This window comes from Macaca thibetana, chromosome 8 (genome assembly GCF_024542745.1).
Source record: "Macaca thibetana thibetana isolate TM-01 chromosome 8, ASM2454274v1, whole genome shotgun sequence".
In the NCBI taxonomy this organism is placed as follows: domain Eukaryota; kingdom Metazoa; phylum Chordata; class Mammalia; order Primates; family Cercopithecidae; genus Macaca; species Macaca thibetana.
Window position 1 is genome coordinate 135,571,454 of NC_065585.1, and position 26,430 is coordinate 135,597,883.

General features: G+C 42.4%; 1 protein-coding gene across 3 annotated transcripts in view; it reads left to right on the forward strand.

Moving 5' to 3' along the window:
- ANGPT2 (angiopoietin 2) overlaps window positions 1–26,430 on the forward strand; it is a 60,917-nt gene that overhangs the window by 12,173 nt on the left and 22,314 nt on the right. For all 3 annotated transcript variants that reach the window (XM_050801091.1, XM_050801088.1, XM_050801089.1), the window contains exons 2-3: window positions 19,098–19,253; window positions 23,941–24,062. In XM_050801091.1, the coding sequence (XP_050657048.1) occupies window positions 19,098–19,253; window positions 23,941–24,062 (278 nt within the window). The remainder of the gene's footprint in view (window positions 1–19,097; window positions 19,254–23,940; window positions 24,063–26,430) is intronic.

The window sequence follows — 26,430 nt, forward strand, 5'->3', positions numbered from 1 at the left end:
CTTTCCCCTTCTTCACCCCCAAATACCGCTGCCACTAAAATAAACAGTCTCTGCATGAGAAAGAGAAAAAAAAATCATGAATAAGCAGACCTCTCAGCTGAAGTAGGACCTTTTCTCTATCCAGCTCAATTTTAAGTGATTTAAAATCCTAAGTCAGTATCAGCAGAGATGGTCAGCTTTGAGTCAGAGCCCCAGGAGCCGTGGAACGTAAGCACCTGAGGAAATCCCTTACCTAACGCACTTGCCCCTTCTCAAAACAAGGGCCTTGGAGCGCTTCACTTGCTTGTTTCAAAAGTCTACAGCTTCTTGCAGAAAGGACACTGTTTATTAGGACAACAGTCAGAGAAGGTCAAAACAGAGAGAGGCACTCCTTCCCCTTGGGCGCCTTGGGCTGCGATTGTGAAATGACAGTGGTGACCACGCTGCTGACCATCACTGTGGTGGCATTTATCAGGTGCACGCCATGTGGCTACATCGTCTCACTCAATTTCACAACAGCTTGTCCTATATGGGTAAGAAGCTCGAGCTCTGAGAGGTATCAGAACGTACACAGGCCGCAAAACTCTGATAAAATGTCTTCCTTTGAGAGCCTCTTCCAATAAAACAGATTTTAAAAAGATGTCAATATAAAATCCACACCCCCTCGTGTGTGGGTCAGGAGGACAACAGACTTCACCGCCAACGCCCGCCACCCTACACAGCCCACAGCTGTCACACCAGAAGCACACCCCTCACCCCAAGTGGGAACAGATGTGGAAAATCTGGGACACGGTGTGCAGAACAATTTTGGCACATACTTTTGTTTCCGCTTCACCCCAGAGGAGAGGTGAGGAGGTGCTGGATGCTGAGTGGCTGGCTTGGTGCCAGGGCAACAAGTGGCTGCAGAGCCCGGGTCACCGCACGTGTCTGGGTGCAGCCCTGCAGTTGGGGGTGTGTGCAACCACCCCACGCCACACTGCTTCACTCCCAGGACCCACACACACAGGGAGAGGCAGAGCCCCCGGGGATTCAGCATCCACATGGCTGCGGCCTGAGCTGGGCACCAGTGACGCTGCCACCCTTCACAGCCACCTAGCGGCAGCCAGCGAGAAGAATCTGGAGATGGAGCGGCAGCTTGGCGAGGCTTTCCAGATGGGGAGGGATTCACGAAGAGGCACGATAGTTGGTATAAAATTGAAGTGTAATTCTTTTGAAGACGGCGTTGTAGAAATAAAGGGTGGGCAAAATCAGCGCTGATAGCAGGCACATCTTCCATTCACAGCACGCCCCCATCCCCGAGTGATCACCTGGGCAAGGCCAACCCCAACCTCTTCATGGATCTAGATGCTGGCATGGCTATAGCTCAGACTGGAGCCCTGCTGTCTCTGCTTTAGGGAATCTAGTTTATTTTTTGTTTTTTTTTTAGATATAACTTACATAGAATAAAATTCACAAATCGTGAGTGTACAACTTCGTAAATTTTTATATCTGTGCCTACCTGTGCAATGACCACCCAGCTCAAGATATAGAGGACTTCCTGCCCTGCACATGGCTCCCCCATGCCCCTCCTCATCCATATCTGTGCGCACCTGTGTGATAACCACCCAGCTCAAGATACACAAGGCTTCCCGCCCTGCAGTGGCTTCCTCAGGTCCCTCCTCGTCAATATCCCCCTCTTCTCAAGGACAATCCCGACTCTGCTTTGTCACCCACCATGGGTTAATTTTGCTAAGTTTTGAATGTCATATAATTGGAACAATCAGTGCATACTCCTTTCTGCTCTCTTTTATCGGTGATGCATCCATGCTGTTGTGCATGTTAAAGTTTGTTCTTTCCCGTCACTGTGCAGTGTTTTGCTGTATAACACAATTTACATACCCATGGTACTGCTGTAGATTGACATTTGTGTTCTTTTATGGAAGTCAACACTTCAACACTTAACTGTACAAACCCATGCATCATTTTTCTTGTACTGTTATCTCTGAAATCTGTGGAGCTGGACTGACTTAAAGCTGCTTTGACTGAGTTCCAAGACTAACCTGCCTCCTAATGAAATCCACTCTTCAGAAAATATGTTGAGTGGTCTTGGTGTTTATTCCGTGGTGTCCAGAACCAGCTTTTGAGGATTAGATTGATTCATTAAGTACTGGTCAAACATAATTCTCCCCAGGTTATAATCAGAGGTTAACAAGGAGGTACTGAAATACAACAGACAGCTAAAAAGCGATGAAACTTTGTCAACAGCCAGTGGAAAAGAGGGTGGGAATAAAAGGAAGGACCCAAGTGCCTATCTGCTGCTCACTCTGGTCTTTCAACCCTTCCCTTCCTCCCTGATAGCGCCTTATTTTTCCAGCATCATCAGAGAGAGATGCTTGTTATACACAACAATTTTCCCAGTGAGAGCTTGCTTCTGTGAGCAAGAGGGCCTTTCTTCCTTTTTTTCAAATCTTTCTTTCTTTTTTTTGAGACAGTCTTGCTCTGTCGCCCAGGCTGGAGTGCAGTGGCCAGATCTCAGCTCACTGCAAGCTCCGTCTCCTGGGTTTACGCCATTCTCCTGCCTCAGTCCCCCAAGTAGCCGGGACTACAGGCGCCCGCCACCTCGCCCGGCTAGTTTTTTTGTATTTTTTAGTAGAGACGGGGTTTCACCAGGTTAGCCAGGATGGTCTCGATCTCCTGACCTTGTGATCCACCCGTCTCGGCCTCCCAAAGTGGCGGGATTACAGGCTTGAGCCACCGTGCCCAGCCTCAAATCTTTCTAAATTGCATTAAGCTTCACCTTGTATGACTTATGGCCATCATTATAAAAATCCATGAGGTGTACTTTCTGTACCTTGGCTCATCAGCCTGCCTTGCAAGTTTGGCTGGTCTGATCTTTCCTCTTGAGTGCTTACTAGGACCACTGATATGCAAGTAAGCTGCAATGAAAACCCCAGCATTTTCCTCGAGCTGGCCAGAGGAGGGCTAGTGACCACTGGGGATAATGATTGAGATGAGGATCCAAATCCCAATTCTGAGTTTAACACTGCCATTTTCGGGAAATTTCTTAGGCTAGCATGGACTTGTCCGTGAAAGGCATCTAAGTGGCAGGGGACCAACAGCTGGGAAGTCAGGCACGAGTAGAGTACTGTCAGGTCTATACACACCACCTGAAAATGCTGGGGTGCAGGAAAGGCATTTTGGACAAAGCCTTCATGTAGGCTCTAACTTTGGCCTCCTAAAGTCAAAGTGTGCCTCAAGCCACTTGAGGAGAGGGCCAAGATTCTAGTGGAACCAACTACTCATAATTCGAATCCCAAAGAGCAGCCAAAACTCCAATGTAGGTTCTTCCGCTGCGGGGGATTCAATAAAGACGGTAAACCACAAACCTTAAGCTGGCACTTGGACCACTTCAATTTGAAACTAAACTTCTACAACTGAGGGAAGCTTTCAAGAATTCACTACCACTGATACAATTAAACTGGCTTGTAGGAGTCATAACCCAAACTAGAGAAGTAACCACAGTGAGTTTTGGTTAAAAAAAAAAAAAATGGGGGTAAGATGACTCACTGAAACAAACAAACAAACCTAACAATAGGAAACCCTCTGCCACTGCTCCCTTCTTCCGGTGCTCCCCTGGCCCCACATTCCCACCGGCATGGGAGCTTTTGTTCCCACTGAGTGAGTCAGTGGAGATGGGAATCTCTAGTGACTTGTGTGAACCAGTGTTGCTGCAGCTCTGAGAAATGGCGCTGCTGTGCTGTGTGTCACACACCATCACTCAAAGGCACTCACTGTTTGATAGGAACATGTGCCCATCAACTGATGAGGCAAGTGAGTCAGCCATTCTACGGTGGTCCAAAGTGCTGCTGTGGCTCTGTGCCCCTTTGATAAATAGAGAAATATCTCTTGAAATAATTTTTTTCCCTTCCGGTTGTTGAGTAAAAATTCGAGCATGCAGAAGAAAACGTCAATTCTGAATGGCATGCTTTTTGAAACTCATGGCAGCAGAGTGAAAGGGGAGAGGAATTTTCCACTAGCCTCCATTGCAAGAGACACGCATGCAAGGCAGGAGGGTTAGAAAGAGGGGGCGGGTCTCCATAACTGAAACTCATGATGGGAAAATGATTCAAGTCCCTGTACTTTTACCACAAGCATTTGGAGAATCACACTGAAAGTTTACTTCCCAAATTGCTGTGGTGTTCAAGTAAATTTGGCTTTTCTGTATAATCTAATGTTATAAAACTAGTTCATTTTAGAGCAAGTGAGGATGGCAAGGAGGCAAACTATAAATTACAAGCAGAAATGGACCACATGAGTTTTGTAAAACTGGCACCCATCTACACTTCCAAAAACGCATTAGCCCGAAGGCAACCATGGGTACCCACGGAACACGTGCATGTTGCTCTGAGAACACTTGTTCCGAGGTACGAGGTAGTTACAAATGCTGTTCACCTGAAAGAAGACAGGGCCAGCCAGCCAGCTTGCAAGGAACATGGCTGTTTTTCCTAGTGATCTCAGAAGTTAGGAAAACATGGAAGGATACATCTTAATGAAGGTCTTACACAATTTATTAGTTCTTTTTGACTTACTAGTTTTCCGATAAACATATAAAATCATAGAGATTACAATTAAAGGCAATACCTGGATTGTGGGAAGGGGAGGAAGAGGGTAGGTTGCATTTATATCCTACCAAGTGCAAGATTCTAAGCGAGACGTTCTCAAATGTTCTCAGCTCATGGCACCCTTAGTGATTCACTATTTTTTCTCTGTTGATCTCTAGGCCAACAGAAATACCTAACAGTTGCTTTTATTAAGTGGTTAGTTCCAAATAATTTAAGTACTTATGTCTTGACAATTTAGTAGCTATTTGAAAATACCAATATACATATAAATTGAGTTTTAAGAAAAGATCATGTTCTGTCTTAAGTAACCCCAGTGACATATGAATGGAATATATTTGCCAGTTAGGTGCTGCCTGACTTCTCACACTTTGAAATCAAATTGGACACTGCCACCTGCATTTTACGCTCTACGCTAATTTTCCTGTAGGACTTGCTTTTCACAAAGAGCAACCACCAAAAGCCTAGCTTTACAGAGGTACGAGCTGATACTGTTGAAACTGTGAGCTGCGCTGAGCTATGAATTCTTCCAGTGGCTGACAGACGCTGAGTACTGCTGGGCTTCCCTTGAATATTCAGACTGTCTCCCTTACTCCAATTTGTTTGTTGCAAAGACCCAGGGTGCCTTGGCACACAGTTTGGGAACTGTGCTAACTCATTCCACTTAATTTTCACACTAGCATAGCACAGTAGGTATTTATATACCTGTTTTATCAACCAGAAATGTGGTGTTAGAAAGTATCGAGCCAGTAGTTCCTAAGGAACTGAACTGGGACTCAGACCAGGTGTGTTTGATTCTCAAATCTGTACTGTAATGAAGACTCTACAATGGCTTCCAATGTCACAAATATCGCTCCTTCCCCAACCCAATTCAACATGAATAAAGTTATTTTATTCAGTTTTCTATACTATGGCTCAAAAGTCAGAAACACTTGCATTGGAGTAGTTCAAAGCAGAACTGAATTCAGTCAATTTCACTTTTCTGAGAGTAATCTTATATTTAGTCCAATGGGCAATGGGTAGAACTATTATTCATAGCACAAATCATTTTCTTCCTACACTTGAAGCCACTGAACGCCAACAAAATCTAATACATGACTCAGACATTTATTTATTTATTATTTATTTTTAGACTAATGGGAACTGCATGAATTCTTTCTTGGTCTTCCAAGAGCAAATGCCTTTTATGCTTGATCCGGAAAGAATCGTGTTTTGGAATGTCAAATTGCTAATATACCTAACTGAATACTTTTAACCCTCATCAGATGGCCAGAATGGTTTAATCCACAGTTCTCTGTAGACAGTTACTTTAAAATTACTTTTCCAAAGTTCATTTCGTTAGGCATTATTTAGGTACTCCCAGATGAAAACTGCAGAGACAAATAAAACCACCCATAGTAACTAGGGTCATAGCGTCACAACAAAACTTGTCAAACATTTCATTTTTAAACATCTTTTAGTTTTTAAGAGAATTTTTGAGATATAAAACACAGGAGATGGATAAAGTATACTAACCTGAAATTTACAGCTTGATAACTTTTAAAATATGAATTCACTCATGTAACTAGCACCAAGGTCAAGATCTAGGAAACATTTTCGGCGCTCCAGAAGGCTCCCTTGTGCCACCGCTCAGTTCATAGCCTCAAACTCCTCCCACCTGGAAGACATTATTCTGACTTCTACCACCTTTAGTAAGTTTGATTCATTCTTGAGCTTCACGGAAATGGATCATGCAGTAAGCACTGCTAGGGTGTGGCTTCTGTTACCCAACACGATGTCTGTGATGGCATTCATTTGACAGCGATCCATTATGTTATTTGTTAAAATGGAACTGCAGAGCATGAGCACGTCGTACCAGTCTCCATGGAGCAACATTTAAAAATCGAAATGATAATTCTACTGTGAGAACAAAACTAGGGAGACTACTTACCGCAGCGTCTGATGTTAGCAGGTTCAATCTGAAATCACCTAACTGGCCTCAAAATGTATTTTGAGTCTTCCTGATGTGGACAGTTCAGCAGATGTTATAGGTTCAAGTCAGGACATAAGGGAGGCTCTTTCATGACAAAGTGTGACTCTAAAGGCTGTATCTGTGTCTTTATCTTAATGAATTGCTGCTTAGAGTGCCATTTTCTGTAAAAATTACTTTAGAATGAGGAATCCAATAGACATAAAACGTGGGTTTGCACTTCATTTTATGGCCAACTTGTGCCTATCGGTTCTCACTCAACCCTCTCCCCCTCCAATACACGAGCGACACACCCTGAAACAGAAATTCGACAAACTTCCTCCGAAAATGACTTGGAAACGTCCCTAGAGCTGGTATTTTGTAAAAAGCAGTTTGACGTAACATACATTTTGTAGTAAAATACTCTCTTATTTTGGGTTAGGAGGTCTTGGGAGACATAATTACAAGTTCAATGATTTGCCCAAAGTCATAATCACCATTTGCAGTTCACAGTCTCTCTTTCCAGCACAGTCAAACTATAATCATCACAGAACACAGTGCATGTGGTTTTAGAACATTTTTGCTGGACTGCTGGCCACAGACAGAAGTAGAACATGTTTATGGGGTTTTCTATGGTCTTCCATAATAAATAGAGGTCCCAGCTTCACTATCGACATTTGAAATGGCAAACAGTAAATATGTTGATACATACTTGTTACACTTCCTACCAAATTTCAGATCAAGAAATGAAGATAAAAGTTATATTTGGAAGACAAAAAGTTATACTATTCTCTGTCTTGCCACATCATCTGGGTATTGAATATTGTTTTGCTTTTGCTGCATTGCTTCTTATCTGAAAACATTCTACTGCTGATCAGATCTAAAATAAGGTTAAAATGCTTAAAATATATTGCACCTTTAAAGATTAATGTGCAAAACATAGCCCTGTTAAGTAATTTGTGTTTCTAATGTGAGTTATAAAAAGATTGTTCCCTTTCAGCTTCTGCAAAGCCCAGGCAGATGTACAATTCCTTAAAGTACATGCACACAGGGGGTTTAAATTATGTAAATAAATATGAAAATATGAAAAAACTCGCAGCTTTAAACACTTGGGAGAATGGGAACTGAACCAGAGGTCGAAGGGACAGATCATCTCATCCAATACAAGGGGTAGATTTTCTTCCTAAATAGTTCAGGAAAGCATGAACTTCAGCGGTTATGAAATCATCAAATTTTAAAAAGCTGCACCTACAGCTTTATGAACATGAAAATCAAAGAGGAAAGAACACATTTCTTTTCTGAAAATCCCCTGGCCTTACACGACAGCGCTCTTCCCTATGGTTTGGGCGGCTTTATTCCACAGATGGGAGCTGGATGCTTCTCACCACCCACGCACGTTGCCCGTCAGTGCGTTTTGCTCACAGGAGTCTCAAGTTGCTGCAGGGCACGGAAATGTGTGTTTGCATCCATTTACTCTAACCCAGGAGAGCACAGAGAAAAGGGTGTCCAGGCAGGAGGAGAGGAGCAGTTCGTTGGAGAGCCATCACCCATACTGAGAAAATAACTGTCCAAACACATTTGTGGACGGCGGGTCAGTAGTGCATCTTCATGTACAAAAGATGGCTTGTGTTCCCGCTGAGTCTTCGTGTAAATTAATCCTGTGTATTTTGAGCATCTTCCAATATTATCTCAAATATTCTCTCCATTGGAATTCTTTCAGCGTTTTGGGTGCTAGCAGAAAGAGGAGATAAAGAAACAGAAAGTCCTGGCTGGGGGTGGGGTTAGGGGGGTTCCTGTCCAGGGGCAGTGGGACCCGGCAGGGCACACACAGCCCTGCTGTGAGATTTCTCAAGCATTCCCATCCGCATTCCCAAGTCCGCTCCTCTCCCTTTTTAAAACAGAAACAACACATGCTTCCTGCCGGCCTTATAAAGGACAGCAAAAACTAGTTTGCCTTGAAAGTGTCTTCTAGAAAATTATCTAAATTTAGAAAATCGTCTAAGTTTTGCTAGCCTTTTCCCTTTTCTAGCCATTTAGAACAGTCATTGTGACCAACTAAATTCAGTTTATGGTAAAAAGAAAAAAACAGCCTACTTCAGAGATGATCATGCTACCTCCTCCACAGAGCTCCACCCAGTATTTTAGCAAACCCACATAACACAGAAAGAGACAGCAAAAACAGGGCAGAAAGGAGATGTAAATGGCCATCAGTATCTGTATACTTCATTGCAAAAATGAAAAAGTAAGAATGTTAACGCTCCTCAGACAGCACTTTTTAAAAAAAAAAAAAAAAGATAAGAATAGGCATATCAGTACAGTGGTGAGAGTGCTGGATGGGGCGTTGGGAGACCAGGGTTTTAGTTGGTACTCTGCTAGCAACTAGCACTGTGACCCAGGTGCTAGCGTCCTTCTTACAGTGATAGTCCAACAATATTACAGGGTCTAAAGCCTCCCCCCATTGCCCACCAAGCTTTGGAATGTCTATCTCTTAGAGAACTGAAACACATACACACACACACCCCTACCTCACATGTGTAGGCAAATGTATGCATGTATGTCTCTAGACAGACATACATAAGATTCTACTTGGCATAGAAAACACTGAGACATTTTGTTACGTTATTATTATTTTTTCTTTCAGTGTACCTTAAATTCAGAAAGGCAAGAACACTCTAGTTTCATTTAAAGGAAGTTCCTAGTATATTGTAGCCTAAATGTGTCAATCTCATTCCTAGAGCTAAATTTTAACTGCTTCTATTTGTAATTATTTATCATTAAGTACTTTTTTTTTCTTTTTTTGAGATTGGGTCTCATTCTGTCACCCAGGCAGGAGTGCAGTGGCATGATCATGGCTCACTGCAGCCTCAACCTCCTGGGCTCAAGCAATCCTCCCACCTTAGCCTCCTGAGTAGCTGGGACCACATGCATGAGCCACCATGTCCAGCTAATTTTTTTAAAAAAATTTTCTGTTGGGCGCAGTTGCTCACGCCTGTAATCCCAGCACTTTGGGAGGCCAAGGCAGGCGGATCACGAGGTCAGGAGATTGAGACCATCCTGGCTAACATGGTGAAACCCCGTCTCTACTAAAAATACAAAAAAATTAGTTGGGCGTGGTGGCGGGCACTTGTAGTCCCAGCTACTCAGTAGGCTGAGACAGGAGAATGGCTTGAACCCAAGAGGTGGAGTTTGCAATGAGCCGCGATCGCGCCACTGCACTCCAGCCTGGGTGACAGAGCAAGACTCCGTCTCAAAAAAAAAAAAGTTTCTGTAGAGATGGAGTCTCACCATGTTGCCTACGCTGGTCTTGAACTCCTGACCTCAAGTGATCCTCCCAACTTGGCACCCTAAAGTATTGGGATTATAGGGGTGAGCCACTATGCCCGGCCCTACATTCAGTACAGTTTTTAAAAGAAAATAGTTTTATATTTTCTTTCTACCTCTGTAGGGAAAACATTACTAGTATCTTCCCAGCTGAGAATTTAACAAAATATCCCAAAAAATAGATGAATGGTGGAAGTCTGCAGAATAACTCAGAGGCCACCCAGGACCTGCCGAGTGTCTCTGCAGTCGCTCTGCTGCTGCAACCTCATCTCACTTCTGCACGGCAACCCTGGCTTTGGTTTCCTGTCTCCAGGCCTACCCTGCCCCAATCTCCTAGAAACATTGTCTTTCTCAGAACATTGCTTTTCCTCTCCTCTCCTCTCCTCTCCAGCGTTGCTGACTGGGGGCTATAAATACAAGCTCCCCTTCCACGTGGCCCCGAGTCACCCACTAGCCTGTCTTTAGCCACTGCCCACAGCCTGGGGCCCACGAGACTTGGGGTGGGCACTGACTTTCTCTGAGCCTCACTTTTCTCCTTCATTAAAGGGGCCTCAGAGCATCCCCTGCTGTGCCAGGGAAACCCTCTGATGCTGCTCGAATTAACCCTCTAGTGCTGCTCGGAATTAGCTCTCTGGGCCCGACCTGCCCTTCAGGACATCTCAGAGACAGGCCTTGCCTCGGGCCTTCCAACAAACCCCCAGGCCATGCCCAGGGACCTTGGCTCCATGCTGCCTCAGGACACCCAGCTTGGGAGCCTCCTCGGCACTCTCACAAGCACAGCTCCCAAACCTGGGACATTAATGCCCACGGGGCTCCACCTGCCCCCTGGGGACAGCAGTTCCCATTCTCGCCCCAGGTGGATGTTCTGAGACACTGTCCCAGGGCTCCTTGGAAGGTCCTGTGGGGCTTCTCGCCAGCCAGCACGGCGGTGGCCGCCTGAGTCCCCGTGTGCGAACCACCCTGCCACGCCCCTGCCTCCCGCGCCTGTCCTGCATGGCTGCGCTCTGGGACCACTTCCTAAATAAACTTCCTGCATGCCTGCCTTTGTCTCAGGCTCTGCTTTTGGGGAAACCCAAGCTAAGGCAGTGTGAGAATCTGGTGAGAGAGAGGTACACACACATACACACAGAGAAGCATTTTGTCATTGTAAGCTGCTGTAACTATTCTTGCTGTGTGTATATCTATATATGCAGACGTGGCCTGACAACATCTGCTGCACTGTGTTTGCTCCTTGGCTTCCAGGAATCTGTGCAAGCGTCGGGTCCGCATAACATGCCATGAGGCTGCAAGCTCACAGACATCTGGGTAAATATGTGTGTGCCCTACGAGAACTCTAAAAGACACCCGTGTAAAATGTGACACCTTTTGCATATGAAATGCCCAAAGAAATTTACATGAGGTTACTACAGCAGTCTCATTAAACTTACATATATTTAAAGTGCCCGCTATTGATGAGAAATAGCCACTTTATCAGTAGAAAATAACTGGAACATTTTGAAGGGAAAAACACATTTCCTTCTCACAGTTTGGAGTAGTGGTAAGGCAAACACACAAAGAAGTAAAATGATATGAATATATGTGGAAAAACATATATTCTAATATATGTGAAAAAAACTAATGCAAAGAATATTCAGCTGCACTCACAGAAGAGCAAAGCAGGTAGGATTTGCCAGAGCACAGATATACTGGTACACTCAAATTATTATAGGCTGTATCTATCCACAGGAGGAGGGGCATGGACTATTATGTTAGAATGCCACCAGCTGAGGCCCACAAACTTATTTCCTACTACATCTTGGAGTTTACAGTGGTCAACAAGTGAACTTTCAGTCTCTTATACTAGCAAAAGTAGGAAAGGGGTTGGCTATCTAGATACAGTATCAGAAAGTCACTCATAAATTACTAAATGGCCGGGTGCGGTGGCTGATGCCTGCAATCCCAGCACTTTGGGAGGCAAGGCAGGCAGATTGCCTGAGGTCAGGAGTTTCAGACTAACCTGGCCAACATGGCGAAGCCCCATCTCTACTAAAAATACAAAAATTAGCCATGCATGGTGGTGCGCGCCTGTAACCCCAGCTACTTGGGAAGCTGAGGCAGGAGAATCGTTTGAACCAGGGAGGCGGAGGTTGCAGTGAGCCGAGATCGCGCCGCTGCACTCCAGCCTGAGTGACAGAGCGAGACTCCGTCTCAAAAAAAGACAACAAAAAATTATGAATAGAAAAAAGCAAAAAGGCTAGATCAGAACAGATTCGTTTCAGGAAGTGCTTGAAAGACCCTATGTGGGCAGGCATCCACGTGGTCAGGGTGGGTAAAGGCAAGTGTGCTCCTTAAGACAAGTCACAAGACCCACCAGGGAATTGGTACCAGAGGCCAGGCCTCCCTCCCTTGGCCTTTAGCTTTTGCCTCAATTTCCAGGGCCTTACACTGAACGTGAAGAAAAGGCCAAGACTATAAAAACAGTCAACAGATGGCAAGTAGCTTTGGCATGGGCTTTTCTAGGTTCTAGAAATGCAAGTCTGGCATTAATATATGGAGAAAACTTGCTTCCCACGTCACAGGGCATGTGAACATCACCTCTCACTGTGGGTAATGTGCCTACCCCCCAGGCTCTGGCGAGGGGGTTAGGAGGAAAAGTGCTGCCCAAAACTCACATCTCCCAGCCCTTCCCTCTTTAGGCTCAGCCTCTGCCATGAAGTACTGCTGAGTACACAGCTGCTTAGGCAGCAAAATCTCCAGAATGAAAACACACACAAGAAAGCCCAACTCTAAAAGGAGGGGGAGGAAAGCCCCGTTTTGCCACTTTTCTGTCTGGAGACCTCAACTGATGTTTCAGAGTTTCCTCATGACAGGGAACCAAGAACATTAGGTCAAAAGCCTCCCAAACAGAATATCCCTGGATTTAGTAATCTTACACTCAAGTTTTCAAACTAATTGTAAGAGCGAATGTTTTGCTTGTTGTTACTAGGGTGTATATGCAGAATGGTTGCAGAGTTTCAGTATTCTATTCACTCTTCACCAAGTAAGAATATTTAAAACGAAATGACAAAAATGCAGAATGGTTTTGGCATCAAAATGAAACACAAAATGAGTATCTTTGCTGAGGGCATGCAATGGGAGATGGCAGGACCTGAGGAGGAAGAGAAGACTCAAGGAGGAGACACAAAGGCGGCCATGGTACGAGGCCACTGGGCAGCTGGGACAGCCAAGGACAGCGTGTGCCCAGGTCTGAGGCCCATGAGATTGGGGCGCCAGTCAGGAAGCAGTGTGTGTCTTAAAAAGAAGGAATCTGGACCTTATCCTCAGGCAAACCTGCAAGGGAAGAAAGTGAGCTGCAGTCACCAGCTATGCATGTGGCTTCCTGACTCTGACAATGAGATGAAAGGAGAGCAGCTGGGGGATGCATGGCCATGGAGAAAGAGAGAGGACAGTCGACCCTGGGTGGGAAGATGGGATCACGGGGGTGGAAAACATGTATGTGTGTGTGTAAGACACATGATTGCAATATCTTATTTCTAAAAAGAAGTGGGAAGCAGTACAATGTTTCCAAGGAAATCTCAAATTATTTGTGAATTTACTAGAAAAATTCAAGGGTTTGCTAGAAAAATTGAAGGGCTGGGTGGGAAGATAGGTGGATCGCTGGGATACAAAAACGTGTGTGTGTGAGAGAGAGATGGTTGCAAAATCCTATTTTTAAATTGAAATGGACAACAGTAAAATGTTTCCAAGGAAATCTCAAATTATTTGTTAATTTACTGGAAAATTCAATGTCCTTAGACTCTCTAATTAATTAGTTTTTGTCCACCTTAGGTCACTCAGATGGACAAAAACTAATTAATAAAAAGGTCTAAGGACCTTGAATTTTATTTAAATAGAAACGAGCTCTCAACCAGCATCTACAGTTGGTGAGAAATAAACATCAGAATCTCCAAGTTGGGGATAGTTTTCATATATTATCTATGTTTTCCTTTACTGAGCCAATTTCAAGATTACTTTTCTTTTGGTATAAAAAGTAATGCTCACAATCTTGGTGAGAAGGAAGATAGCCAGATAAACTTTTAAATGTGTAATCAATCTGCCATAGTTGCCTCACAAATGGACCTATTTTTCTTGTCAAATTTGATCATTCAAAACGTTGTGGGAGTAATTAAAAACTTCAGGACATATTTTACACTAAAATAAATATATATATATAAGTGTAAACATATATATATATATGTTGCGTTAAAATATTTCATTCTGGTTGCTGGAGCTTCGATGTGTTGCCAAGTTTTAAAGACTATGTCTGGGGCGCAACTCTTTTAGCAAATCATATAACACTGAGCAGCAAACCATGCAGCTAGAAGGGCTGCTGTGACCTTCAATGTTAAACCTACATAACCCACTTGAGTTCTGAGAAAGGAAGAACAGCCCAAGGCCCCACACTTTGCCGAGGGTGTCAACCATCAACAAGAGGAAAAAATGAACACACACTGTCCTCGCACACATGTAAAGCGGGACCTATTCAGACACGTGTGCCCACAGATCACACTCATGGCGTGATCCTCTTCAGATATGAAGGCGCTGGCAAACATTCCTGCAAAACATGAATATGTTTCACATGCTACGCATGTGAAATTGGAAAGAGCCGGGTCCCCTCCCACGGGAGGTTCAAGTATCTTGGAACTGTTTTGATGAGAGCAGTTCAGTGCAGATGACAGGGATGGGAAACATTCTCCAAAGGCAAGTGGAGTTTGGTGCTGCCAGTGGAGGATGGCTTATTTACTGTTTTTTTTGTTGTTGTTGTTTGTTTGTTTGTTTTCTTGTACTAAGACTTCATTATACTAGAATGGAATTTCTTATTTCTGGGCAGGTTTCTACATTTCTAGGTTTCAGTCACAGCCAAGAAAAATAAGAGAGATACTAAACAGAAAGATATTCTAGGGCAATAAACTAGAAAATAACTAAGTCATCAAGGTCAAGAGACAGGGAAATTTCAAGGTCTGTCATCCATGTGGATGAGCCAGATGGCTTTGTTTCTAGGTTTGTTCTCATTCTCCTTGATATGTGGTGATTTATGGAAAAGCTACATTAAATGGGAGATCTTTATTTGGAAATGTTCATTTTTATACTATATGATGGACATCCATAGTCTTTCTGTATCTCTAAAAATTACTACTAATCGTTGGAGGAAAACACAGATTCTTTTGTCGGGATGCTCCCAGAAGATAGAATTGGCACTGGTCATCTTTAATTCTGGGCTTTTCTGGTGGTAAAAATGGCCCTCCACTGAGGGGTGGGTGGTCTGTCTGTTTTCTTAAAGCACTGTGAAGCCTGGAATTGGAAGGCATACTCAAGCCAATTTTGAGATATATCACTTTTGGCTCTTGAAAGGCAGGAAAAGTATGAAGTGGCCTCTGGGTTGAACTAACATTCTGCTGAGGGTCATTCCAGTGCTCAGCACTGCATCCACCTGTGCTGATGTGAGGCGCCTGGAATCCTGAGACAGCGATTCCCATACAGCACAGACAGTGCAGGCAACCAAGAAACACTAACTACCATTACTGTGGCTGTTCCTGTTGCTAGTGTTTCTGGGGCTAAATATACAGTATTCTTCCTTGTTTTTAAAGAGTACCTGACTGTCACATCATACATTTTTCTTAAAACCTTAATTTAATTTCATGACTTCAAGAGTAAGAACATATTTTTATTTTTAATTTTTTTTTTTTTTTTTTTGAGACAAGGTCTCACTCTGTCGCCCAAGCAGCAGTGCAGTGGCACGATCATGGCTCACTACAGCCTTGATCTCCTGGGCTCAAGTAATCCTCCCACCTCAGCCTCCCCAGGAGCTGACACTATGGGCATGCGCCACCATGCCAAGCTAATTGTTTTTTGTATTTTTTGTAGAGATGGGTTTCACCATGTTACTCAGGCTGGTCTCAAATTCATGAGCGCAAGCAATCCTCCTGCCTCAGCCTCCCAAAGTGCAGGGATTACAGGCATGAGCCATCATACCTGCCTCAAGTATCTTTTTAAATCGACACAAAATATCTACTACTGGACATTTTTGTTTCTGTTCCATTCTTCTCCCAAAGACTTCAATTAATTAGCAATGCAGTCAGTATCATACAAAATTTTCTTTTATTTAAATGGCACACACTTCAAGAGCCGTATATTTTTATAGACACTATATACATATATGCTATATACATATCTGTATATACACACATCATGTATATTTGTAATTTGCTTTTATGTAAGATTAACATACACGGACACACATTATCTCACCCACTGTGTACCTATACTTTGTCATCCTGAATAGCTAAAAAGTAGCAATTTAAAAAGGATCTTGCATTCTATTGTTTTTATGTTTAGAAAAAAATATGGCAAGTTAAGAAAGTTTATTTTTAAAAATTGGGCCTGTATGCCGTTCAAAGTTCCTAAGTTTAATTTCAAATTGGAATTTGACTTTAAGTTTTCAATGATAAACAATCCTCTCGTATCTCTGGAGAGTTGCAACCACATCTGACTCAGTAGCTCTAGAAATGGGGGAAGGCAGTATTAGAGGATTCATTTTCCCTCTCTGGTTGTATGATTTAGAGTGACAAAAGACAATAATTTTTATTTAGCTCTTAAGTACTGAAATCAAGAAGGAGGTTAAGACTTTTTATTTATACCACTTTGTAAATTATTATTTCTGAGTATGGGTTTAAACTGAACTCCAGCTGGAGTCTCTCTCTATAGTTCCAAGCCTCCCAGAATGAAACGTTTTAAATATTATCTTGGCTGGGGTGGTGTGAGGAGTAACCAAGACAGTGCCTCTGGGTGACACACAGCTTTAACTTCAACCTCAAAAATTCCATTACTCCCATGGCGACGAGCGGAGGGGAGAATTGCGAACTGCTATTTATGGCTTCTTTTAAATAGTTTATTTCAATCACAAAAGTTACAGTTTTATAAAGGCAGGGGAGGAAGAAGAAAGAATGAATTCAGAAAGATCACATGCACTACAAAGCCTGAGCTCACTCTGAGAAAGGGTTAATAAGATTTCAGATTCTTCACATTTTATGAAGCCTATAGTAGAGATGGTTGCTGGCCTGCCGGGTAACAGTGCCTGTTTTTTGTTTTTTTTGTTGTTTTTTTTTTTTTTTTTTTAAATAGTGGTCTACTCTGTTTTGATTCATATGGAAAAGTAAAGGCTTCGGCCAGATGCGGTGGCTCACACTTGTAGTCCCAGCACTTTGGGAGGCTGAGGCGGGTGGATGGCTTGAGTAACATTTCAACAAAATGATTTTACACATGCTTGGAGCTCTAGTACAACTGTCCCTTGATATCTATGGGGGACTTACTCCAAAATACCAGAGAATACCAAAATCCACAATGCTCAAGTCTCTTCCACAAAATAGGGTGGCATCTGCATATAACCTATGCACATCCTCTCGTATATTCTAAATCATCTTGAGGTACTTAGAATGCCTAACACAATGTCAATGCCATGTAAATAGTTGCTATACTGTATTGTTTTGCAATTTTTGTTTTTTTATAGTTGTATTGCTATTTTTTAAAAAAATATTTTGATGGTGTGGTTGAATCCGTAGATGTGGAGGCCGCATATGGAGGGCTGACTGTGCCTCTCATGCATCCTGCTCGTCTGACCCATCCAATATCCACGGGAGGATGACTGCCAGGAAGGGAGCCTTAGTGACCAGGCTGAGGGGCATGCAGGGAGCTGGGAGCTTAGAGAAGTGGGGCAGAGTCGATGGCGAGGGGGCGTCGGAAACAGTAAACTTATAGTTCCAGTCTAATCCTAAAACCATCTGATACCAGTCACAAGACACAATCTATGAAATGCATCAACAAAGAAGCTCTAAGAGAGAAACTCTACCCTTCCCATTCTATTTTCCTACTCTTAAAGGCGGAAAGCACAGAATTATTTAGTGGTGAACATTTTCGGGGAAATCATGTCTGATGACTGACTCCACAAATGGTTTCTCTATAAAGAATTTCAAGTTTTTAAAGGAAGGCACCAGAATCGGTTTTATAATAATCTTTCAATTATTCAATGTAATAAAAAATGTTTGTTATACTAAGTGAAAAGGAAGAAAACATGCTTTCTGCACTCATGAGCTTATACTTTACATCAGTGAATGGAACAATGGTTCCCATCATTAGATTATTTAAAAAAAAAAAAAAGAAGAAGAAAGGAAATTAAATGTTAAGTATCTGGAGTTACATATATACAATGACTTTAAAAGCATAGCTTAACTCCTCTTTAAGACACTCCTCTGACCAACCAGAAACCCTGTTTTACATATGAGGAAATTAGGGTCCCAAAAGGTTAAGCAACTTTCCTAGAACCAAGGCTATAAAGCAGAGGGCAGGCTTCCCTGGCTCCAAGCCCAAAGGCTCTTCCCACGTACTGAGTTGTCTTGCAGTTATACATAATTATATAATTTTACTGCCATAGACAGGGATAGCTATACCAATGGCGGTGAAATGAGCTTCCTCCTTCTCTTGTGTTTCAGTGAATGCTAAAATCAGTCAGCATGATCATCATCCTTAGTAAGTGAGGGAGAAAAGAACCAGCCCATGGCACGTTAGGTGATAAATGGGCCAAGGTGGGATTAAAAGTTTGCTTGATACATGAAATGACAAAACTGTGAAAAATGCATACACGTTAGGAAAAAGTTAATAAGTTGAACGAACTTAATAAGGAGGAAGGTGGGGAAGATCCCACAGAATGTGGAACTGAGTGGTGATTCTGTAGGTTAAGAGGTGCTCCTCTCCTTATACACTGTCTTAGAGCATCTTCTCAAGTCTATGTGGAGAAAACAAAAGTCTAGAATGTGAGAGAAATAGTGATGCTTCTTTGTATGAAATTATCATTTCCTGCACTGCATGGTCAGAGTTGCAGCCGGGTGGGAGAGACACAACCCCACAGTGGCAGCACCCAGCAGTCAGTGGCTGCCCTCACCACCCTCTGTGCCCGCCACGACATGAACTTCTAGAGGAACGCAGAAGCAACCAGTAGCCTGTCTCCCTCCTTTACGTGATGTGACTAAGTTGCCAGATTTTGCATCAGAATAAAATCACCCTGTATTTTCCTGCTAATGATTAAAAAAAAAAGCAAGATTCCAAAAGGAAGGCAAGGTAAAAGTCTTTTAATAGATTTTTTTTTTTTTTTTAAAGATAGGGAAGACATGACAAATATTTAGGAATCAGGTTTCCGGTCATTTGACTAATGACTGCCTTCTAACACTGTTCTTTTCTAGCTTGAGAATTATATCCAGGACAACATGAAAAAAGAAATGGTGGAGATACAGCAGAACGCAGTACAGAACCAGACGGCTGTGATGATAGAAATAGGGACGAACCTGTTGAACCAAACGGCGGAGCAAACGCGGAAGTTAACTGATGTGGAAGCCCAAGTAAGTAATGCCACATACAGCACACGGTGTCCCCGCAGCTAGAGACTAGCACTTGGTCACGTCAGGAGCTTCCTCAATGAAGGATGAGAAACTAAAGAAAGCACCACCAAAGGAGAAAAGGAATGAACTGATAAGAAATCAAGGATGTATGGCTGGTTATGAATTTAAAATCAGTAAATGTTTTTGTTTTTCATACTGAGGTTAAATTTCATGTGTTCTATCTACTGAAGACATCTGAGTCATTTTCATGCCACGCATCCCTGACTGCTGCAAGAGGAATACCCGCTGTGTCTCCCTGGTGCTTTCTGGACTCTGGGGATCATTTTCCATTTCTAAGTCCTAAAGTCTTTAAACAGTTGAGAAATGAAAAGCACTGAGGCAGACAGCTAGAAACTCTGGCCTTAAATCTAACTCTTGAGTTAAGATAAAACCTGAATCTCAACCGATAACACAACCTGCAGAATGAGTTTATGGAGAAGGAGACGAGTGGGACAGTGAGAGGCGTCCGGCCACAGAAAAGATAGTGTATGCCCGAGCAAGAGCCTGGAGCGCTGCCACGGCTTCAGGTCCGCCACCAACCAAATAAATGCATCACAACAAGGCACTCACCTTTTCTGGGCCTCAAATAAGATAAAGGACTGGGCCAGACAAGTGATTGCTAAGTTCTCTTTCCACTGAGATTCTATGAGCTAGTGATTAATAGTAACAGAAAGAAGACTATGAAATAGTAAACTTGTGGCCAGGTGCAGTGGCTCATGTCTGTAATCCCAGCAGTTTGGGAGGCCAAGACAGGTGGATCACCTCAGGTCAGGAGTTCGACATCAGCCTGGCCAACATGGCGAAATCCTGTCTCTACTAAAAAATACAAAAAAATTAGCTAGGCGTGGTGGTGGGCATCTGCAATCGCAGCTACTTGGGAGGCTGAGGCAGGAGAATTCTTTGAACCCAGGAGGCAGAGATTGCAGTGAGTTGAGATCGTGCCACTGCACTCCAGCCTGGGCAACAGAGTGAGACTCCAACTCAAAAAAGAAAGCGAGAGAGAGAGAGAGATTGAGGGAGGGAGGGAGGGAGGAAGGAACGAAGGAACAAAGGAACGAACTAGTAAAATAACAGCAAAATAGGAACATTTCAAAAGAAGAAAATTCACCCAGAGTCATGCTAAACGACATACAACATGTGACCCAGCGAACAGCCGGGGTGGGAAAGGGAAAAGCTGCTATTAGCAGCACAAATGCAGATGCTCCAAGTTCAAGGCTGTGGTCGTGACTCTCGGCGGCCAAGCCTGCTTTCTGACTCCTCATCCTGGCTTCTTTACAGGCTTTTGAAGTTAGTGTCTTCCTACTCTGGGCTATAAGGAATGCTTTTTTAAAAAAGAGCAGATTTAAGTGAAACCATCCCCACTCCATATTATTCCTATATGCTACCTCAGCTAAAAGGATCAAGAAATGCTAGATGTCAGCTAGGAGAGGACATGAGAGGGGAGATGCCATCAGCCCCGCCACTCTGGTGAGACCCATTCTAGAAGGGCACAGCTGTTCTTTCATTGTCTTCCTAAAAATCATTGGATGAGGTAAGAGAAAACAGTAGCAAAATGATAGACAAACAAAAGACTTCTAGATAAGAGCATAGAATAACAAATTACTTGATTACCAGGCCTTTCCACAATATCAGAATAGTTCAGGAAAAACAGACATAAATATTTTACATAATGGATCATAAGGTACTAAAAAGTTAATCCTAGGAAGTTATAAAAATTAAAGATTTAAAAGTCAATATATCAATATACATCTACAATCAATTATTATTAGGTTGGACCAAAAGTAACCGGAGTTTTTGCCATTACTTTTTTTTTTGAGATGGAGTCTCACTCTGTTGCCCAGGTTGGAGTGCAGTGGTGTGATCTCGGCTTACTGCAACCTCTGCCTCCCGAGTTTAAGCAATTCTCGTGCCTCAGCCTTCCGAGTAGCTGGGATTACAGGTGCCCGCCACCACGCCCGGCTAATTTTTTGTATTTTTAGTAGAGACAGGGTTTCACCATGTTGGCCAAACTGGTCTCAAACTCCTGACCTCAGGTCATCCACTCGCCTTGGCCTCCCAAACTGCTGGGATTATAGGCGTCAGCCACCATGACTGGCCACTATTACTTACAATGGCAAAATTGCACCAACCTATTAAAATAAATTAGCAATGATTAAGTCACTTGCCCCACCTTTCGTTAGTAAGACTGATGGGCAATTTAATAGCTCATCCAAAAAATGTCCCATAAGCATTTAAAAAATATAACATTTCTTATATTTTAAAATAATAGTTAGATCCAAGCATGGGAGCTTGGCAAAAATTTTAAAAAGTAAAATAAAATAATAGTAATGAAAAGGTGTTAGGACAGAGCAGCAATGCAAACCTTGCTACATCCTATAGAGGTCAGAGACTTCATAGCATTTAATGTGCTTGTGTTGGGTCACGTGATTAAAAAATGCCTATTGTGAAACTAGATATCATGTTATCCAGGATTATAGGAAAATAAGAAAACAGATGGAAAGTAAACGGCTTTTCCATGTAAAGCCCAACTGAACACATGAAAATGGCGGAGCCAGCTGGGCGCGCTTGCTCAGATCTATAATCCTAGCACTTTGGGAGGCCAAGGTGGGTGGATCGCTTGAGCTCAGGAGTTCAAGACCAGCCTGAGCAATAAACCCTATCTCTACCAAAAATACAGAAATACAAAAAAAAAAAAAAAAAAAATTAGCCGGGCGTGCTGGTGTGCACTGTAGTCCCTGTTCCGTGGGAGGTTTAGTGAGGCACAAGAATTGCTTGAGCCTGGGAGGCAGAGTCTGTAGTAAATGGAGATGGTGCCACCACACTCCAGCCTGGGCAACAGAGTGAGACCCTGTCTCAAAAAAACGGCTGAGCTTAAGGAAGGCCACAGAGACTGAATTATGTATCCACTCCATTTGAAGGCATTTGCTGAGCAGTTACTGATTTTGTGAAATAGACTTAAATTCAAATATGAAAATTTCTGATTAGAAGCAAGGTTCTCCAAGCCCATCAGAATGAGAGACGATCGAATTGAGCATGATGCGTGGCTAGAGGTCTCATATCTTAAAGGGAATGGCAGATCATTAGCTGGCCTGGGTAATTTAGAGAGTCCCCTGCAGATGGAGGCCTTCAGGCTGTTCCAGCGGTTTGATGCTCTCCAGAAAAGTGATGTAAAAAACAGTTACGATTACTATTAGGCCAATCACGACTTATATGCCACCCTTCCCTGCCTCCCCACCAAATTTTACTCATTTTATAACCCTTATGAATTAAATAGGAGACACAATTTTCCAGTTCCTTTTAGAAATAACCAACATAGAATGTTTGGACCCAAAGAAGATACAGGCCAAATCTATATTCCAGGTGTTAATACTGAAACCCAAACAAAACCTTACGCTGGCCAAGGACTTTATTCTCACAGAAGACTTTTCGTGATAAGAACTAAACCAGCTCTAAGGATAAGCCCATCCCTGAAAGCCATGCTGCGGCCCAGCCAAGGCTCCTGGAAATGACATAAAGACACCAGCTAACAATGATTCTTTCAAGGTCCCCGGTTCCTTGGCAACAATGCTGACTGACATTTGCATGTGCTATCACATCCGGAATAAGCATGACATGGAGGAAGTGAGTAATCGATTCTCCCTGCCGAGGGGCAGCCAGGCACTAGAGAATCCATGGGACAGTGGCACTGGTCATGCCACACAGTAGGTCACAAAAGCCCGCACAGCAAGGCTGAGGCTCTGCTTCATACTGATGCTATATGGCTTCGATTGGTTCAAACAAATTTTAAAACAGGAAAGAGAAATGGCAAGAAGAAATAAAAGTCTAAATAAGTGGTGACAAATGAGGAAACGCCAGGCTAAAAATTATCTATATCTTCATACAATGGAAGCATGTGACTTCCAATCTCTCTGTCTACTGACAAATACATATGAGAATAGCATTTTGTTTTCAGCAAAGGGAAAATACTTCTGACCTATAAAATATGACCATTTTATACTCCTACCTGTCTCATTGTGTAAAATAGAATATGGCAGACTAGAAAAATAACATTCATTATTTGACACAAACCCCATTGTCCAGAACTACTAACCATTTTTCAAAATAGAGACATAACGGCCAGGTGCAGTGGATAATGCCTGTAATCCCAGCACTTTGGGAGGCCGAGGCAGGTGAATCACTTGAGGTCAGGAGTTCGAGACCAGCCTGGGCAACATCGTGAAACCCCATCTGTACCAAAAATATAAAAAATTAGCCGGGTACAGTGGTATGCACCTGTAATCCCAGCTACTGGGGAGACTGAGGCAGGAGAATCGCTTGAACCCGGGAGGTGGAGGTTGCAGTGAGCCGAGATCATGCCACAGCACTCCAGCCTGGGCAATGGAGCGAGACTCTATCTCAAAATAAATAAATAAATAAATAAAAAATAGAGACATGTAAGGAAAAGAGTAAAAAGGTTTAACACACTGAGATGTGATCTAAGACACTGAGCCTTTTCTGAAAATGAAAAATATGCCAAAATAAGATACTTGGGTTAATAAATAATGTTTTGGTTATGTTTCCTCTAGCTTGGGTACTTTAATGAAAAGGAAGTTAGAAAGTTAAACTAATTAAAACATAATTAATAGGAACTTCATTTTGTTACATTTAGGTATTAAATCAGACCACAAGACTTGAACTTCAGCTCTTGGAACACTCCCTCTCGACAAACAAATTGGAAAAACAGATTTTGGACCAGACCAGTGAAATAAACAAATTGCAAGATAAGAACAGGTAATAACAGTACTAAAACATTTACAGTTCAGAATCGTACACTTTCCAGATATGAATGTCAGTCTCAAATGATGAATTATCAGAATGCTGAGTTTCTTCATGTCTAGTGTAAGGGTCAGAAACCTCATGAGGGAGGAGAAGGGAGAGGGCTTGGAGAAAATTCTTGCACAGGCACAGATCTCCTAACACAGTCCTGGATTTTACCTTTCATTCTCTGGCCCCTTAAAGATCCTCTTACAGTAATCCTCCAAGCCCTGCCTCAGTATTATACATGCTAATCCATTTTAAAAATATAGCTAGTGTTGTGGAGTGAAAGGACCACTGGCCCAAGCGTTTTATTTCAGTATTAACTTGACCAAGATCCTTTGCCCTTGGGGACTTAGCTTCGTTCAATGCAGAATGATCTACAGTATGAAAGATACACTTATACTGTAAGCCAACGCACATTTTATGATCCAATGCTTCCTCTTCGAACACATGATAAAGTAAAACCAAAAATTATTATTAAACATGATTATATTAATATTTAAATAAAATATAGCAAAATCTCAAGATTAACAATAGAAAAAAAATTGTAGGTGATAGGTGGGGACTGTTTTCATAGGTCTGTTCCTCTTGGGACATAAGAGGATAATTTTACGCACATACCTGGCGTGCCTATTTCCCTGTTTTTAATCAAGACATGTATATACAACATGGAACATGGCTATAACAATATATCCTATTGGACAATTGAAACAATTCTTTATTCTTAACCAAAAATGATAAACTTCTTGTTCAATAATTGTTCTTTACTGTTAATCAAGAACTAAGCTGAAATAATTCTTTCTGTTCTTTGGATATCAAGTTTAAGTTGATTTAGGGTTTTGAAAAGCAAATCGATTTTTAAAATTCAAACATTTTTCTTTCATGTTTCAGATTTCTCCTCTACAAAGAGTAAATGAACATTTGAGACGAATCATTGAGATATAACAATCCGGCTAATTTCATTTTCTTTTCTGTTTTTCTTTTGAGACAGGGTCTCACTCTGGTTGCCCTGGCTGGAGTGCAGTCGTGCCATCTCAGCTTACTGCATCCTCCATCTCCTGGGCTCAGGTGATTCTCCCATGTCAGCCTCCTGAGTAGCTGGGACTACAGGCATGTGTCACACACCCAGCTGATTTTCTGTATTTTTTTTTTTTTTTAGTGGAGATGAGGTTTTGCCATGTTGCCCAGGCTGGTCTCAAACTCCTGAATTCAAGCAGTCTGCCCGCGGCAGCCTCCTAAAGTGCTGGGATTACAGGCGTGAGCCACCGTACCCGGCCTCATTTTCTTAAAATAGTTTTACTTAGTAATGTTCTCTCCAACATGCTGCAGTGATTCCCGGAACACATGGGAGCTGGAGATTACTTTTCTCTTGCCTGTTATACAGTGATGTTCGTGACAAATCTAGGATATGTCCAGTTTGTAGAACATACCCTAATACTGAATACTGTTTCCCCAATTGGGTTTCAAATTTAGCACGCCACAATGTGAAAACTACCAATTTGGGTCAATTATGTCCCCCAAACATCATCTTTGCAAATATTTGTCCAATCATATTGACTTTCAACTATGCCTGTAGGAAGAATAAGCTTTTTCTCACAGCTGTAGAAACCATATTCTCTTTCATCACAGATACAAAATGAAATAAAAAGGTTTTTTTTATCAACAGCTATAAATAATTAAAAAAGAAAATAGTGTTGATGATTTTACAGGTATATGAGTTCTGTATGCTGTGTTTTCTCCCTTAAATTCTGATTGGCCTATGATTTTATTTGCAAGAATATCATTACAAAAATATGCAAATGGTATTTCACATTGGACAAACCACATTTTAAATAATCTTTTATAATTCCCCAAAAGAGCAATTGCTTTCTTTATAAAATATTCCAGCCAGGCACAGTGGCTCATGCCTGTAATGCCAGCACTTTGGGAAGCCAAACTGGTAGGATTTCTTGAGGCCAGGAGTTTGAGACCAGCCAGGGCAACATAATGAGAACTCATTTCTACAAAAAATAAAAAAATTAGCCAGGTGTCGTGGCACACACCTGTAATCCCTCCTATTTGGGTGGCTGAGGCAGGCGGATCACTTGAGCCCAGGAGTTTGATACCAACCTGGGCAACAAAGAGAGACCCCCATCTCTCCAAAATTACATCCTGATTTACAATGATCAGGGGGCTGGAATACATTTAAGAGCTACAACTGAATATCTAATAATAATTATTAATACTGATTGTTATTGCTTATGGGTGAAATATGTAATGGGTAGGCAGTTCCTTGGCTGGTTAATATTGTTTACAGGGTTAAAGGTTCAGAAAACGTTACTGTCAAAAAAAGGTGGATTTA